Source organism: Sceloporus occidentalis, unplaced genomic scaffold (genome assembly GCF_023333645.1).
Source record: "Sceloporus occidentalis isolate IW3139 unplaced genomic scaffold, rSceOcc1.0.p SCAF_152, whole genome shotgun sequence".
Classification (NCBI taxonomy): domain Eukaryota; kingdom Metazoa; phylum Chordata; class Lepidosauria; order Squamata; family Phrynosomatidae; genus Sceloporus; species Sceloporus occidentalis.
In genome coordinates, this window is record NW_028317132.1 from 1500766 (window position 1) to 1519765 (window position 19000).

General features: G+C 43.6%; 1 protein-coding gene across 1 annotated transcript in view; it reads right to left on the reverse strand.

The window, feature by feature from the left end:
• WDFY4 (WDFY family member 4) overlaps positions 1–19000 on the reverse strand; it is a 171677-nt gene that overhangs the window by 118226 nt on the left and 34451 nt on the right. The window contains exons 13-20 of the mRNA XM_089500353.1: positions 15784–16005; positions 14779–14957; positions 7775–7994; positions 7027–7151; positions 6329–6440; positions 5696–5886; positions 2799–2951; positions 2597–2670 (exon numbers count right to left, since the gene is read on the reverse strand). Of these exons, the coding sequence (XP_089356479.1) occupies positions 2597–2670; positions 2799–2951; positions 5696–5886; positions 6329–6440; positions 7027–7151; positions 7775–7994; positions 14779–14957; positions 15784–16005 (1276 nt within the window). The remainder of the gene's footprint in view (positions 1–2596; positions 2671–2798; positions 2952–5695; positions 5887–6328; positions 6441–7026; positions 7152–7774; positions 7995–14778; positions 14958–15783; positions 16006–19000) is intronic.

The following is a 19000-nucleotide window of genomic DNA, read 5'->3' on the forward strand; positions in this document are numbered from 1 at the left end:
CAAAACTGTTAACTGGTTCATTTAACCAATCATTATTAAGGGGAGTAGTTCCCGGAGATTGGAAAATAGCAAATGTACCGATTCACAAGAAAAGTGGTAAGAAGTACGTGGGCAACTATAGGCCAGTACGTCTTATGGCAGTGAGTGGGGAAATTTTCTCTAATATTTTTATAAGTGATACTACAGAATGACTTGATGGCTTGGTGATGACACAAATATTGTCAACAGGGTCTATGTTCTTTGATGGGATAAGCCAAATGGCAAATCATTTAGGAAAACTAGAAATCAGAACAGTGGCAACTGATGTATAATGTGAGAGCAATGTGTGCAAGATAAAGTATCTGGGGCATAAAAAACCCCAAGGGCAGAGTATAGGATATTTCATACAATCTTAACCTCAACATCTGAAGAAATGGATTTAGGGGTAATTATTTCTGATGATTTAAAGGTAGGTCGACAATGTAATATAGTAGCAGAAAATAGTAGCAGAATGTGTGGTTGTATAGGGAGAGGTTTTAGCAGTAGAAAGAGGAAAGTGCTCATGCAGAGTACTGGTTAGACCTCACTTGGAGTACTGTACACAGTACTGGAGACTGTATCACCAGTAGGATATAGATACTTTGGAGAGAGTTCAGAAAGGGGATACTAAACTGGTTCATAGATTGCAGGATTAAATTTACCTAACATGTGTAGCTTGGAAGAAAGACCAGACAGGGGATATGGTATGAAACAGGCGGAGAGTATATTTAAAAGAAGATAAACTACAACAAGAGGACATAGTGTTAAATTTAGAGGGGCAAATGTTTTAAAGTTACATCAGGAAATATTACTTTACTGAAATGGATATATGGAATAGGCTTCCAGCAGAAGTGGTAGAGATTAATACAGTGAAAAAGTTTAAGCACACATGGCATAGGCGTAAGGGTATCCTAGACGTAAGATAAGGCAAGGGACTAAGGAAAGTATTCATAAATTGTGCACCGTAGATGAGCTGAATTGTCCTTATCACAGTCTATGTTACTATGGGTGTAAGTATGTTAGTGTGTAAGTATGTTACTGTGGGAGTGTAAGTATGATACTGTGTGTAAGTATGTTTGTATGTTACTGTGTGTGTAAGTAGATACGTTAGTTTGCGTAAGTGTGTAAGTGTGCATACGTATGTTATTTTGTTTGTTTGTAGGAGGAGCTTAGGGATCCCAACCGTATGTCTCACAGGAGGCCCGGTATTTTTTGTTTCGCCACTGGGTAGAGAGGCAGTGGTGTGTGTGGTGTATGTTTATTTTAATTCTATGGTTTTACATATCTGGACATAATAACAATCATCTGTTCCTTAACAAAAATTAGGTAAATACAACCTCAGATAAACAACAGCACATGATTTATATATATATATATATATATATATATATATAGGTTGGATAGTATGTACATGTATATAAGTGTGGTGTTAACTTGTGTGTGTTTATGGACTTGTGTGGATTTCTTTATGGCATTAGCATGAGTGTGTATATCCACATGTAGTGTTATAGTGTGTGTATTGGTGTATGGTGTTAGCATGTGTGTGTGCATGCTACTGTAAGGTGTTAATGTTTGTGAGAATAGAAGGTTAGCATGTCTCTGTTATCGATGTTGTTAGAGCATGTAAGTGTATGGCGTTAGCATGAGCATATGTGTGTTAGTATTTGGTGTTAGCATGTGTGTGTGGGTGTCAGCGCATGATGTTATTGTAAGTATCAGCCTAAGGTGTTGGAGCGTCAGGGGTGAGACTACGCACAGTGGCGCCTGGGAGAGGAGGAACAAGAGAATGTGTGTATGTAAAAGTACGGTGGTAGATTGAGTGGGTGTTTAAGCGAGTTAGTATGTACACGTGTTAGCCATAGGGGGCCTTGAAGAAATACTGCACTCAGATGCCAATAAACCCAGGTTTCCCTTATTCTCCTAAGGTGTGCTTATGGGAGAATTTTAAGGTGGAGTGATGTGTGGGACAGTGGGATGGTATGGGGCAGGCTGATTGGAGGGCCATGGGGACTCAAGCAGAACAAATGGAGAAAGTAAAGATCATTGTGCTCTTTGCTATTTAATGCTCTTTCCATGTTTTTTGGGGGTTTTTTTGTTACCTAAGTTTGCTATTGTTTAATCGCTAGCAAAATTAAATAATCTTTAACTATGTTGATTAAATTGTTCTTACATCCTTTGTCGGAGTTAGCATGAGAATGTTTGGAATATTTGAGTATTTGTTAAATTATTCCATAGATGATTGCTTCAAATTATATAATATACTCAACACAAATCAGAATGTCTTTTACCCATCAGTTATACCTAAACTTATCACAACAGGATCACAGATTCACCCAACTACATGCCATTAATTGAACTGTGTGAACTAAATATACAGTGATATACTACATCATGATGCCATCCATTTATCACTAATATCTTTTTGGCAATTTGCACATTATATAAAAAATACACATAGAATTCAACGTACTGCAATTGCAATCAACCTTAACATATTTCTCAGTTACTTACTTTGTTAAATAATATTTGCAACAATAGCTATATAATACATAACTTTAATGGATCAGATATTTTTTACCTGTGACATTTGAGAAGGTCCTCTAGGTGTGCCAGCAGAGCTAAATCAAGATCACCTGGGGACTCCAGCCAAAGCTATAGAAAAAAATTACGGTAAATAATGTAAAAGAGACATAATGGTTAACATTTTGCAATATATTCCTCCTCTTTTGGAAGAGGTTACGTAATGTATAGATAAACTGTCAAAACGATGCTGGAATCACCTGGAAGTCGCAGAGTATATACTTCACTGCATCCAGATTCATGGGTCTGCTTGGCCCTACACCGAAATCAGCAGTACCAGCTGTGTTTAGAAGCAGCTGAAAGATCCGTTGGTTTAATAGGTGAGATTTCTGCCTCAGTAAGAAACCCAGGAGCTAAGGAAGAAAAATGTAATACTTCAGGAAATGTAAAACCTTATGCCATAAAAGTCCCACACCTAGCAATTCATAGCTGACCATTTAAATAAACAGGTAATTATGTTGATACCTAGAGCATACAAACAAAGCAAGACATATAAAGTCTTTCTATACCAACTACAATGTAATTTAAGTGTTAAATTATGTAAACAAAAGGGTAGATGAAACAAAAGTTATAAAAGAGGTGGAGGAATGATAGAGAATAACAAATTATAGACAGTGGAAAAACTAAAGATGGTGGCTTTGTGGCACAAATAAGAGATAGTGGGTAGATGCTATGGTATGTAACTATTAAAGACAACCAAAATAGTGGTTATAGGTGCCAAAGTGGTTGCACTGTATCATATTATATTGTAATTTAAAAAAATTGCAATTAATAGTGAAGCAACAGAAAGTTATGGGAAACAGAAATGCATAGGGAGATATAACACACTGCGGTGTACAGTATTATGGATGAGAGCAGTTGGGGGACTGTGGGAAGTAGTTATAGATAACTTTATAAAGACATATCAACCTATTTTATATAGATTCATTCTCTGGTAAAGGGTGATTCAATTCATTTAAGGATGCATGGATGTTAAATATGAAAGTTTTGCTGCTGTCAAAAAAGTATTATTTGGCAAACATGCCCAACGACAAGCTCGATTTGCTATTTTCTTTGAGAAACTTTGCTTCTCTGGTTATGGAAATTCCCTTTTCTGCCCTGGACAGAACAAAATATCCTCAGAGTCCCATCCACAATATATATATAATATATATATATATATATATATAAAAATCTTACAGGATGAACAGGGACTGGCCAACACAGCAATCTCTCCAAGACTGTCACCAAGAAGTTAATAACTCAGGACACTCTCATTCCATGGAGATTTGGCTGCAAATTCTGATTAGTCGTGGTTCCAATTTACACCAAATGAAATACAGAATATGGGCCACTAGGTTCCCATAAACATTCTAAATGTCTTAATTGCTCCTGTACAATTTCCATTTCATAAAGATCCCGGCTGTATTTATTAAATCCGGTAACCTAATTACACCCATCCATCCTCTTTAATCTTTTTCATTGTAGTCATAAAAAATTCATAAAAGAAACAGCACCACTGGTTTAATAAGCTAAATCAGAGGAAGGTAAGTGGAGTAGGTGGGCATATGACAGTATATATATATATAGGCATTGTACAGAGAGGCTGTACAACAAAACAGACTGTACTGGGCACACACAGATCGGAAACAGATGGAACAAAGGGTTAATAAATTACACTAGTTAGTAAGTTGATTCTTACTAAGTTTTACTAAGCACAAAAAATATAAGACAAAGACAATGTGGCTAAACAGAAAATGCAGCTTTTAAATGATAATTTCATTTATTGACGTTAAAGAGTCAATCAAAACCTATATCACTCATGTAAAAAAGTAATTGCCCCCCTAATTCTAATAACTGGTTGTGCCACCCTTGGCACCAACAACTGCAATTAATAGTTTGCAATAACTGCCAATAAGACTTTTACATAATTGTGTTAGAACGTTGGTCCACTCTCTGCAGAATTGTTGGAATTCAGGCACATGAAGGGTTTTCAAGCATGAACTGCCTTTTAAGGTCATGCCACAGCATCTCAATCAGTTTCAAGTCAGGACTGCATCCAACTACTCTTGAGCTATAGGTCACAAACTGATGGCCGGATATTCTCTTCTAGGATTTTCTGGTAGAAAGCAGAATTCATGGTTCCATCAATTATGATAAGTTGTCCAGGTCCTAAAACAGCAAACCTGCCTCGGACCATCACACTGCCACCACTATTGGTATGATGTTCTTATTGTGGAATGCAGTGTTAGCTTTACACCAGGTATAAGAGGCCCATTCAAAAAATTCTACTTTAGACTCATCAGTCCACAGATCATTACACCAAAAGTTTTGGGAGTCATCAAGGTGTTTTTCTTTGTTTTGTTCTTTGGCAAATGTGAGATGAGCCTTTGTGTCTCTTATTATGGAATCGGAACCAACGACCTTTACTGAAGCAAGTGAGTCTTGTAGTTCTTTACAAGTTAGTCTGGGTTCTTTTGGGACCTCCTAGATGAATCGTCGATGTGGTTGTGGAGGAATTCTGAGAGGCCAGTCACTCCTGGGACAATTCACCTCTGTTCCAACTTTTCTCCATTTGTAGATAATGGCTCTCACTGTAGTTTACTGGAGTCCTAGAGCCTCAGAAATGGCTTTGTAACGCTCTTCAGGCTCATCTGTTTTTTTTTCTTCAAAATCTTAAGCATTGTTCGCTGCTTTTTAAGCCTTTCCTCACTTTGTATGACACATTCTATTTAATTGATGTGTTAATTCAACAGGGCTGGCAGTAATAATGCCTGTGTGTGTCTAGTGCAATTAAACCCAATTATCAATTGTTTTTGGTTAATTGATTTAGTAACTAAGGGGGCAATTACTTTTTAACATACGGCCAGCTAGGGTTGCATAGATTTGTTTCATTCTTTATCTAATATTAAAATTGGTTTGATGATCTAGAACATTTAAGTTTGCAAATACTAAAAATAGAGGGAAGGGACAAATACTTTAGCACAGTACTGTATATTCAATATACTTTTTACAGTACAGATTACATCTATGTTTTGTGTGTTTCGTAATACAGTGCTTACCTATGCTCTGGTTATATATTGACTATAAGGCATGCTATAAACTTGTTAAGAGTTACCCTATATCCATCAATGTGTTCCATTAGCTGCTCTGCCAGTGGACTACTGCTCAGTACAGACACAAGGGCTTTGAGTGAGGCATACAGGGCCTGGTCATCAGTAGCCATGGAAACCAAGCTAAGTATGACAACTGGACCACCAATGTAGTTCAAAGCATCAGCAGCTGAGCTGGAGTGAAAAAATCGCACGCCTGTAAAAGAAATGGCATTTTTTTTTAAATAGAAGAAAATTTTAAATAAACCATGTATTATAGTTACCTATGTCATTAGGGATCTCTATATGTATAGTGTGTGTGTGGGGTGTTATAGAAATATTTAAATACATAAAGTACAGGAGAAATATTAGGAAAAAGGTCACAATCTAAAACTAGATTGCCAGAGGCTTAGATGTAAGATCTTTGGAAGCTTATGGAAGAGTGGTAGATACATAGAACAAGTTAATACAGTAGGGGGCATTAAACATGTGTAGGATATGCTTGTGGTTATTCTAAATGTACGGTTGACGTCTTTGCAGTAACATGGGCCAAATTATATGTTTCTAGTAGAGATAAGTATCTGAACTTGACAGATGAATAAATCCAGTGAGGCAACAAACTGTGTTAATGCAGTGATATACTAATAATTCTTACTCACCTATGCCTTCTATGGTAACCGCACCAAGAGTACGCATAGCACCCAACAAATGCGAAGCCAAGTTCCTGGCTACAAAAACTGGGGTGCAGCTGTCCCGCGATGAAATTCCCAGCTGTTTAAAATACAATGAGCATGTTACCCATCAGATAATGTGATACAAAGCCAAAACAATAACTATTTTTGTTAACTCCTGATGGGTCCATCACTAATGCCTTTTATGTAATTCTGCTATTATGCAGACATCATAGCAGACATTAGTACTTTGCAATCTTCTCTGCTTTTCACCAAACTCACTAATTGCCAGACAACTCAGAAGTTCCCTTTCTCTGAGCACTACCAACCTTAGTCTTAACTGGTGTCTATTGGGTACTTAACACACGAATAGTAAATGCCCCAAGAATATAGCTATTGAATGTGAACTAGTAAATGCTTTAGTAAAGACTAGAGGTACAGATAAGGCATATGAACATTTACCCACTTATCTGCATGGGAATGAAAAGAACATAGAACTTTGTTATGAGGAAACAGTGAATATTACTTTTTCTGGACCAGTGATGAGGAAGGCATCAAATATGGCACCACACCTATCTTCTTGTATTTCACCATGGGGCTCATACACTACAACTTTCCCTTATCTACTCAGGTCAGAACTGGATGATCTCAGATATACATTATCAAAGGGAGATTTTTATAGTTACCTCTTTTGCAATGTGTCTTCCATCCACTTCGTTGTATGTATCTTTGATTTGCGCAACAGTACTGACGTATGAGCTGAGAATATTCACCCCAAAAACAATCTTCTCCTCAGACAGCAGTGGATAAACTGATCATATATAAATAATCTATTATATCACACATGGCAAATTATACTATAATAGCAACCATAAGCAAGACAAAAATACAGGATATAATGTGACAGAGGATTATATACAATATAATCTACAATATACACACAGGATTTATACAAAATGTGCAGTTATTTTTTATTGGAGAGTGGTTGGCTAAAAATCTGGGTCCATCTGTTTTAAAGTGAGATGGTAGGTGAGATTACTGTCTATGAACATAGTTCCCTTCCTGTGATCCGGATATCAGATAGGTTTTTGATCTCCATGCCCGAAATGGTTTCAATTCCCATATGTTTTCAATTCTATCAACTAAAACTAAAGAGTGACAGCAGCATGTGGGAAATCAATTAAATCATTTTTCTGTACCCACCACCATTTACGGAACACTTTCCCTCTTCAGGGTCCCCAGAGAAAACTTGTAGCAGAACATTTTACTTTCTAAGCTGACCTCTGACACTGCATGCATAAACAGAGCTGGGAAACTAGTAAGGACCTGATGCTGGGAATGTTGTGAAATTTACAGGATCTCATTGAATTGAAGTTATTTGCAGAGTTCCTATGAGTTTAGTTTAAAAATAAAGAGCATAAGAGGGCTTCTCACCATTTTTGAAGTTTCCACAGTAGGCAGGGCCAAGTCTCTGAATTAATAACAGCATCTCTTCAGACAAAGCCTCTTCAAATAGTGCAAAAAAGCCAAGCCTCCAGAGTAGAGAGCTCTTCTGACGCCACATTTTAGGAGTTCCAAGAAATGCATGAATATCCACAAGAGAAGTGGGGTGAAGAGATGAACTGCCACCAGGAAGGCGTTGTATGTACCTCATCTAAGTACAAACAAGGGCAAATTAAAGAAGGATAGAAACATGAATTCAGTTAAATATGTTATTTTATTGTAAGGTGGGGGGGTGCGGAGCGTGGCGCAGGCACCACTACACAAAGTCCAGCAACGCAGTACAAAGAGGGGCAAATCCAAGAGAAGAGTCGGGGTCACGATCCAAAGGTCAAGGCAGGCAGCAGACAGCATAAACGTGGGACGAAAGCCAAATAGGATACCAGGGATTCAAGTAATAGAGAGAGGTATACACAACACTGAAGCTTAACAAAGAAGCATTGGTGTAGAGGCTTGTGGGGATTATATAGGGGCAGGTAATGAGATATCCACCCCCTAGCACCTGATCCCCTCCCACACTAAGTGCCTGTTCCCCTCCCTGCTGCTACACCTGAGTGGAGGGAGACAGAGCAGGGTCTACCTCCTCCCCCTCCCTCTGGTGGCTGTTGGAGAGGGAGGTTGCATCAACGGGGCTAAGCCCCGCCCCCTCCTTTCCGAGAGCGCGGCGCGGGCGCGGCACTCTGTGCACGCAGACCACGAGGCCGGGAGGTCCGCGGGCAGGAGTAGACCTCCTGCCTGACAGTTCCCGCGACTCGGCGTGGCGCACGGTCCTGGGACCGTGCGGCCACGTCGCAAGGAGGCCGGCCGACGGGGATCGCGGTCCGGGGCGACGGACCCCGCAGCGAGGTAGGTGGTCCCCGTCTGGCCTGACATACCCCCCCCCGCACGAGCGACCCCTGGGGGAACGGGACGACCCGGATGGGTGCGATGGAAGGATCGGATCTTAGCAGGGGCGTGAACGTTGGCCAGGGGTTCCCATGACCGTTCCTCCGGGCCGAATGCCTTCCAAAGTACGAGGTACTCGAAACGACCCCTGCGAATGCGTGAGTCCAGGATGCTTTCCACCTCGTATTCATTGTCGTCGTCCACCAGGACCGGAGGAGGGGTGCCTCCACAGGCGTCCCTGGGAGGGACCCATTTCTTCACCAACGATACGTGGAATGTGGGATAAAGACCCCAGGAGGCAGGGAGCTGGAGCCTGACTGCAGCTTGACCGACCAAAGCGGTGACGAGGAAGGGTCCTAGATAGGTGGGACCCAATTTCTTGGAGGATGTCCGCGTGGGTATGTATTTGGAGAAGAGCCACACCTTGTCGCCCACTTGAAGAGGGCCATGTGGCCGGTGGTGCTTGTCGAACTGTTTCTTGTGGTGTGCTTGGGCTCTCTGCAGCGCGGCTGAGGACTGGGATGGTTTGTTGTAGGAGCTGGATGCGGTCCCGGGCTGGAGGGACCCCCTCGGTGGATGGGAGGTTGAAGCGAAAAGGACGGGTTGTACCCGTAAACCGCTTTGAAGGGGGACATCCCTATGGACCATTGTAGGTGGTTGTTGTACGAGAACTCCGCCAGTGGTAACAAGGAGAACCAATCGTCTTGGAGATGTGAGACGTAGCAGCGCAAGTATTGCTCCAGTATTTGGTTCACCCGTTCGGTCTGGCCGTTGATACGGGGGTGATAGGCGGAGGACAAACAGCGACGGATCCCCAGACCCTTACAGAACGCCTTCCAGAATCGGGACGTGAACTGGGTACCGAGGTCCGACAACACGGTGTGGGGAGTCCCATGCAGTCTGTAGATGGAATGCAAAAACAGGTCGGCCGTCTTGGCCGCGGTGGGTAACGCAGTGGTGGGGACGAAATGTGCCATTTTCGTGAGACGATCCACCACCACCACCATGACTGTGTTGTGGCCTTGTGAGGGTGGTAGGTCCACGATGAAATCAACGGTGATGTCTTGCCATGGTTGCTCGGGGATGGCGAGGGGTTGCAGGAGGCTGGCTGTTTTGGTGGTGGGTTTCTTGGATCGTACGGAGCATGAGTGGACGTACTGCTCGATGTCTTTCGACATAGTCGGCCACCAGAAGTATCTTTGGGCAAGGTCCCGGGTCTGACGGTGTCCTCCATGACCGGAGGAAGGGAGGGAGGGGTACATACACCAACCCATCTTTCAGGAACAGGCCCTGAGAGGACCTGCAAGTCATTGTCTCTGGTTCGGAGCGTAGGGTTCGGCTGTGTCTGTGGAGGTCATCCATAAGGGACGTCTGTATGCCCAAGAAGTGTGCTGACTGCTGGATACCGTCTTGTGAGGAGACGGGTTCCTCCACCGGGTCGTGTAACCTGGATAAGGCGTCGGCCTTGGTGTTCTTGGTCCCGGGTCTGTAGGTGATATGGAGTTGAAAGCGAGTGAAAAACAACGCCCATCTGGCTTGCCGAGGGCAGAGTCTCTTGGCTGTACGAAGGTATTCCAGGTTGCGATGATCGGTGAACACTGTGATGGGGTACTGTGCTCCCTCCAGCAGGTGCCGCCACTCCTCCAAGGCCATCTTGATAGCCAGGAGTTCCCGGTCCCCCACGTTGTAGTTGCTCTCAGCTGGGGAAAGTCGTTTGGAGAAGTAGGAGACCGGATGGAGTAGGTCTTGTGCTCCGTGGCGCTGTGAGAGAACGGCCCCCACGGTGGATTCCGACGCATCCACCTCATCCACCTCCAACCAGTAGGCCTTCAGAGGATCTGGGAGTACGAGGATAGGGGCTGCGGTGAATTGCTGTTTCAGCATGTCGAATGCCTTTTGTGCGGGTGGTGTCCACCGAAAAGTGGTGTGTTTCTTGGTCAGACTGGTGATGGGGAGGACCAGGCGAGAGAACCCCTTGATGAACCGCCTGTAGAAGTTGGCGAAACCGATGAATCTTTGGACTGCCTTGACAGAGTTCGGAATAGGCCATTGCTGGATCGCCAACACCTTCCTTGGGTCCATCTCTATCTTCCCAGGGGTGATTATGAACCCCAGGAACTCCACCCTGGTGGTTTCGAAGGTGCACTTGGACAGCTTGGCATATAGGTGGTTCTGGTGGAGCCGAGTCAGTACTAGTGCCATGTGCTTTCGGTGTTCTGTGAGTGAGGAGGAGTAGATGAGGATGTCGTCCAAGTAGACCACAACACATGAGTCCAGCACGTCCCGGAAAATGTCGTTCAGGAAACGCTGAAACGTGACTGGTGAATTACAGAGACCAAATGGCATGACCCTGTACTCGTAATGTCCGTATCGGGTACGAAAAGCCATCTTCCATTCGTCCCCCTTCCGGATGCGAACCAGGTTGTAGGCACCAAGGAGATCAATCTTGGAGTACACTTGCGCCCCCGAAGGCGGTCCTTGAGTTCCCGGAATCAAAGGCAGGGGGTACTTGTTTTTTATGGTTATGTGGTTCAATTCCCTGTAATCAACGCAAGTCCTCCGTCTTTTTTCCCGATGAAGAAGATCCCGGCACCAGCTGGGGAAGTGGAAGGTCGGATGAAGCCTTTCCGCAGGTTGTCCTCGATGTACTCCTTGAGGATCTTGAGTTCAGGTTCCGAGAGGGGAAAGATACGACCGAATGGTATGGGAGCCCCCGGGAGGAGATCTATCGGACAGTCATAGGGTCTGTGTGGTGGAAGACGTTCGACTTCCTTAGGGTCGAAAAGGAGGCAAAACAACGGTATGGGGCTGGTAGCGTAGGAGCCCCAGCAGAAGGAGTCGACGAAGACTCGAGAAGGGAGAGCATAGCACCCGCAATACAGTGTTGCACACAAAAGGCCGAACCAAACGTGACTTTTCCTGACGACCACTTTATTGCTGGATCGTGTTTACAGAGCCAGGGAAGACCCAGGATGAGTGGGTACGTGTACAAGGTTGAGGACCATTGTCTCGTGATGTGCCGTTCCGACGGTAAGGCGAAGAGGGATGGTCTCGGTGGTAACCGGTCCGGATGATATCGGTCTCCCATCCACCAGTCATACTTCGAGGGGTTGGTCCCGGAGACGTGTGGGAGTGTGTAGGCGGTGTGCTAGGTCAGTGTCCAGAAAGCTTTCGCTGGCCCCGGAATCCAGGATGGCGCGTAGGGGTATGGACTGATCGCCCCACTGCAACAACACCGGAAGGGAGAGGTGAGAGGCCGCACCGTTGAGACATAGAGAGGTACGTAAAGACGTGGCCTTACCTCGAGGCGGTGCTAGTGGGCATACACGAACCAGGTGCCCCGGCTTCCCGCAATACATGCACAGGTTCTCGTTCCTCTGTTCTTTCGGTTGTCGACAGGGGTCCTCTTGCCACACAGATTTGCATGGGTTCAACGGCATCAGAAGGACCCGGAGTCGCAGTCGGAGGACTGTTGGTGAAGCCAGGACGAGAGAGAGGTTGAGGACCCCGCTCTACGCGACGTTCCTGGAGAGGGCGATCCAATTGAGTGACGGCGTGGATCATGGCCTCCAGAGTGGCCGGGGGGGTCTACCCCGGCTAATTCGTCCTTGAGGGACTCAGCCAACCCGAGCCGGAACTGATGGAGCAGAGCAGGTTCATTCCACCGTGTCTCTGTGGCCAGACTCCGGAACTCGGAAATGTAGTCCTCCACCGGCTTGCGTCCTTGCCTGAGGTTATGGAGGAGGTTCTCGGCAGTCCCCCTTCTGTGGGGGTCCGCATATAAGCCGTCCATGGCCTGGCGGAACAGTACCCAATTCTCTAAGGCAGGGTGTTGCGTGAGCAACAGGTGATGGGCCCAGATCATGGGTCCATTGGACAGGAGGGAGATCGCCGAACGCACCTTGACAAAGTCCGTAGCGTACGTGCGGGGCTTTAACGCAAACAACAGTTCACACGAGGTCACGAACGCCTGGTACTTGGTGCGGTCTCCGTCAAAGACAGCAGGCAAACGAACAGGGGGTTCAGGGTGGGCTCCAGCCCCTTCCGCTACTGGTTCCCCAACGGGTACAGGAAGAACACCTTCTGGGGGTGGTTGGGGTATGGCCCCTCGTAAGACTTGGAACTGTTGGCGGAGCAGGAGCTGATTCTCCTGTAGGTCCATCATGTTCTGGGCCATAGTCGCAATCCGCTGAGTCAGGGTGTGGAGTGCATCAGCAGCGCCTGCAGGCTCCATATTGGCTTCTTTGTTTTGTCAGGTGGGGGGGTGCGGAGCGTGGCGCAGGCACCACTACACAAAGTCCAGCAACGCAGTACAAAGAGGGGCAAATCCAAGAGAAGAGTCGGGGTCACGGTCCAAAGGTCAAGGCAGGCAGCAGACAGCATAAACGTGGGACGAAAGCCAAATAGTCAGGATACCAGGGATTCAAGTAATAGAGAGAGGTATACGCAACACTGAAGCTTAACAAAGAAGCATTGGTGTAGAGGCTTGTGGGGATTATATTGGGGCAGGTAATGAGATATCCACCCCCTAGCACCTGATCCCCTCCCACACTAAGTGCCTGTTCCCCTCCCTGCTGCTACACCTGAGTGGAGGGAGACAGAGCAGGGTCTACCTCCTCCCCCTCCCTCTGGTGGCTGTTGGAGAGGGAGGTTGCATCAACGGGGCTAAGCCCCGCCCCCTCCTTTCCGAGAGCGCGGCGCGGGCGCGGCACTCCGTGCACGCAGACCGCTCGGCCGGGAGCGCGGCCTGCCACGAGGCAGTGCCGCGCCGTGATCGGGAGGTCCGCGGGCGGGACCCGAGACTTCCCGAGAACCCTTTCAGTCTTCTTAGGATGTAACCTGTACATCCTTAAAATCTGGTGACTGATCGTGTGTAAGGATTGTGTGATCAGGGATTCCTTTCCAGTAGGTGCCAATGCCCCCTTTTGCAGCTATAGTGGAATAGTGGAAGGTGTTAACCTTCCACTATTCTGAGGAGGCTTCCACAATATTTTGGAGTGTTTCTGTGGGAATTGTTGCCCATTCACCTAGTTGAGCATTTCTGAGGTCAGACACTGATGTGGAATGAGAAGTCCTGGCTCGCAATCTCTGTTCCAGTTCATCCCAACGGTGTTTGATGTGGTTGAGGTATGGGCTCAAGTCTGGGGTCAAGTTTTTCCACACCAAACTCATCCAACCATGTCTTTATGGGCATTGTTTGTAGACTGGGGCACAGTCATGCTCAAACAGAAATGGGCCTTCTCCAAACTGTTCCCACAGCATAGCATTGTCCAAACTGTCTTGGTATGGTGAGGGGGACAGACTTTAATCTATTGATTGTAAAACAGTTCTCACAACTTTGCAATGGAAAGGTAAACTGGATTAATATTGTGATTGTGATGCTGTAAAGCTCATGGAGATTAGTTTTTTTTTGGCATTTGGGTGCAGGTGCTTTACAAGTCATGCATATGGGTCCCTGGGGTGGAGCAATTGGAGAGCAGGGTGGGCCAATGCTCCCTTTTCCCTTCCAGTGGAAAATCCATGTCTGCTTTTACAAGAGGCTAGAGGTCTGCAGGATCCGGTCCAGGATTCCTATGTGGCCTATGTCAGGCACAGGTGCTAGAGGCTGAGGATCAGGGAGACTTTGGTGGGAAGAGGAAGTTCCCCTGTGCTCCCTGGGCAAGCAGAAGCCCCAAATAAGACTACCCCTGAGCCAAGTGAGGGAATACTTGCCTGGACCTTTGTGTGTCCTCTGGGTTTTCCAGAGCCTGGCTTAGCTGGGTCAGTCTGGGGCAGCATAGTATAGCTAGAGAGGGCTCCAATTGGGAACTAGGTTCGTTTGAGCAGTTGAAAATAAATCACTACAAGTCAGTGTTCCTGAGCCTTATTGCCCTAGAGTACTGTGCTTAAGAACCATAACTGTGACATTTATGGCCCACATGCTACAGGGATTGTCACAATATATGCATACAGCTTAAGTTTAAAAACTGAAATTTTGACACTGCTAAAGAATATTACAAATGGTACAGAAAACATGAGATCAGGATGCAGAAGATACCCAGGAATGTGCTGACCTCACCAGACCCCAGAAGTTGTCCATCTATCCAGGCACTGACAATAGAAGAACGTTTCACTTCCTTCAGCACCACAGACAAGTGATGCCACTGTTCAACCACTATGCAACCAGACAACTTGAGCACAATCTGAGATGGTGCATGGGAAGGAATAGGAGACGGCTCCACCTCCATTATGTCTTAAAGAGAGAAAGGAAAATATGTTGACATAAGGTTTGCTACCTTGAAAACAGAATACAGCTTTATCACTTCTTAATTCATTCTTTTAGCTCTCTCTATTTGCTCCCTCTATGCAGCCTTCTGCCATTGGCATGTCAAAGTTACGCTAATAATTGCATCCATGCAATTTCCTTAGTGGTTCCTCTGTGTTAGTGGTGTTCAATGGCCTTGCCCACAAGTCCACTAAATCATTTACATAATTTAGATCCTCTGAAAAATCTGGGGAGGATTCTGGGACCCGGTAGATGACCTTATCGTCCCACACCTTATCGGCCCCTTGCTACAGGACAATCCCAGAGAGACCAGCGCCAGTTCTCAGTCACAATAGATCGCAAGACGTAAGTGAAAAACATGATGTAGTTCTTCTTAAAATGTTTGTTCCCGCTCTAAAATGACAATGACCTCTCTTAGTATTCTCTGTTTCTACTTTACATTCACTGTAACCGTCCGTGCTAAGGTATAAGAAATATTTCTCACTCCGTAAAAACCCTAACCTAAATGCTTCCAGCCCTAACCTTAACCCCGTAATCTCTCTTATGCTAAAACTAACTGTAAGTCTGACCGTAACACTACCCCTTACTCCAACCCAACTAACACTAACCCCTAACAACTTAAACACTAACTCATAACCCTAACACTAGCCTCTCTAACCTCAACCTCCTCTGACCCTAACCCTATCCATAACCCCTCTACTCTTAACTACTAACCCCTCCACTCTGTCCTCTAATCCTAACTCTAACCCCTTGTTCAATTACATCTTTTTTTTCGCTAGTTGTAAAATCTTACCTAATGGTTGGAATTCTTGTTCCTCTGTTGAAATCACCAGGATGTCCTCCACAGCATTCATGGCAATAGACAGACAGATGTGGTGTTGCTGTTTCCCAGACATATGACGTGCAATAGTCAAGAAGCGCAAAGGGTGGGGCTCAGGGGCTAGAGAGAATTTGCTCACTAGAAACCAGCATGTGAAAGTAAGACCCCCTTGAGGAGGGAAGCTGCGACCATCTGCTAAAACAACAAAGTTTAAATGTTGTACTTCTGTCCATTACATAAAAACAAAGTGCAGTATGAAACAACTTCATGACGGACATGGCCCGTTTAGTCCTGATAGGAAGCCAAAAGAAAACACAAGAAGGAAAAAGGAACCAAGTTACTGTTATATCTTGTTAACAATGTGAACAACAATGTAAACACTAGAGTATGGTACACTATATCATAAATTATTAATAATTAAATTCAGTAAGACACACCTATATCGCATTTACAGCATAATTAGCATTTTTCAGCATTGGAGAGCATGAAAAAATACATGTGAAGCTTGCAGAGCAACAGATACATGGCTTCACAGAGCTGATATGTGCAGAGAGTGGGAATAACTTGTAGGTGGGCATATGCTTTGGTAAAATTACTAAAGTCATGGTCAACCAGGGAGACAAAAAAATTACAGGATGATTTACAAGTAAAAAAAAGTTAAACTATCAGCAATGTTTCTTTAATTCTCACGTTGAGAGGTTGACATTAAATAGCTATAATCTAATGCTTTGTGAGCAGTCAATGCCAGTTCAGACACAGATTTGTTTTCTTGCCTCGTGTTTTTTTTAATTTAAATGTAGATTATGGATCTAAAGGGAATTTTTTTCAATGGTGCATGTATGGAGAGAGTGGGATTTTCTTCAATAATGTCTTTAAATGCTGCTGGGATCACTAGATATGTTTAACAAGTCCAATCCATGGAGGCCCCACCTCGCAACTTACAGGACTTAAAGGATCTGCTGCTAAACGTCTTGGTGCCAGACACTACATCACACCTTCAGAGATCTAGTGGAGTCCTTGCCTCGACGTGTCAGGGCTGTTTTGGCGGTAAAAGGGGGAACCTACACAATATATATAGATACTGCTAGAGTCAGTGGTTGTGTTTTAGTGTACATTGTTGGACAGTCTGTGCATTTATATGAGGGTGCAGTATTAGCATGTGTGTAATTATGTTGTGTGTGTTACTGTATGGCATTAGCATGAGTGCGTTTATCCACATGTAGTGTTTGAGTGTGTGTGTATTGGTGTATGGGGTTAACATGCCTGTGCATGAGTGTATGGGATTATCATGGGTGTGTTAATGTTTATGGCCATATAATAACATAGTTCATAACATAGTTCATAAGGTTGAAAAAAGACCAAAGTCCATCAAGTTCAACCTATATACCTATTGTGTGCCTACTGTGTTGATCCAGAGGAAGGCAAAAAACCCTTATGAAGCAGATGCCAATTGCCCCATACCAGGGGGAAAATTCCTTCCCGACTCCATATATGGCAATCAGAATAAATCCCTGGATCAACGTTCTGTCCCTATTAATCTAATATCCATAACAACAAATATGATGATAGCATGTGTCTGAAAATCCATATGCACCTTTGGTACTCCTACTTTAGTAACTACTGTCATTGTCATCCATCTTCTGACCGACTGTGTTAAAGTCATACATTTTTTTAAAAATAAACTTTTATATTTGAGTTTATGGGTTTTGTGACCTCACTATCCCTGATTTTAGCATGTTTGCTGTGATAAAGGTTTTTTTTACTAGAATGCCAGCCAGTTGATCTCACAATAGATCAGCTGGCAGCATGCTTGAATTTATATATCCTCCAGCATCACCTGTTACCATGGTACCAAGCCATGCTCCTTCATGTTTTTGTGAACAATGTGACAATGGCTGTTCTAGCATTTCTGCTATGTTTGTATTAAGCAGTCATTTTCTTCTCATTTGCTGTACCCAAACAAATATATATTGTGTTTATTCTTTTTTACTTTTAGTATAAGAAGGAAATAATGGCAGTAGCGAAGATCATTTTGATCATATAAACTAATTTCCTATAAAAACAATTAAATCATATGGTGAAAATATAAAAAAAATATTTTACTCATCTACAAAACCTAATGAAAAACCTACTAAATAAAATATTTGTCCTGAGTTTGGACGCTTTTATGCTTTTATTTTGCAGGGTATAGGGCAATAAGTACAAGTAGTGTACTTCTATTTCAAAACCATTTTCTTTCAAATCTGATCATCGTGCGCCCATGTACCATTTGGGACATCTTTAGAGCTGGCAAATTCAATTTACCTCTGTCAAACCATATATTTTTGAAAACTAGACCCCAGGGTATTTCTAGAGGGAAGTATTTTAACACTTTCCATGCACTAATCCTACCACCTGTTGAAGTTTGTAATAGTAATGTGGCCAAATTGTAAGAGACTAGACTCAGTATGGTATGATATGCAATGTCTAGAGTAGATATTGTTTCAAGTAATTTTTTACTGATATTTTTTTGCAAATATTGCCTGAATTCACACACACACTGGTGTTGCGGCGTCTATTGCATTGAAAAGACTATTAGTTTGATATTTAGTTGAGTGTTATATGTGACCCAGGAAATACAAAGCCTCTGAAACATTATTTTCAATTATAAAGAGAGGATACACTTTAGAACCCTATGTAAGCAGGAGGGGTAATTAACGCCAGACAATTTGCAGCTGAAAATTGCTAATCTTTAGTGGCTAATTAACACTCAGTACATAGCAGTGCTAATTTCTACAGTTATCATTGGAGAGCCATTGTAATAATGGTTATCAGGGGAAATTGGGGGAGCTAATTATCAAAGTGCCCCAACTTCATAATACACATTTTTTACAATCAGAGGCCTATATACAATTTGTTCTGTAATAGGAAGCATTCTCATTTGTTAACAGAAGACTTAACGCAATATTGGTCCAAGTTGTTCTGTTTAGGTAAATTTGACTTTATATATGTATATAAACAGATAATCAATGATAAATTGGAAAATAGGTAAAAAAAAAATTTCAAATCCAAATATTTAGGAAAAATTTTATTTTGTCCCCTTATGCACTGTGTGAATAAGCACAGATGCTCAATAAAGCCCCACACAATAATTTTTACATAAAATGCAAATTTTCAGATGTTTCAGTGCTGAACTCTAAGCCTTTGATGA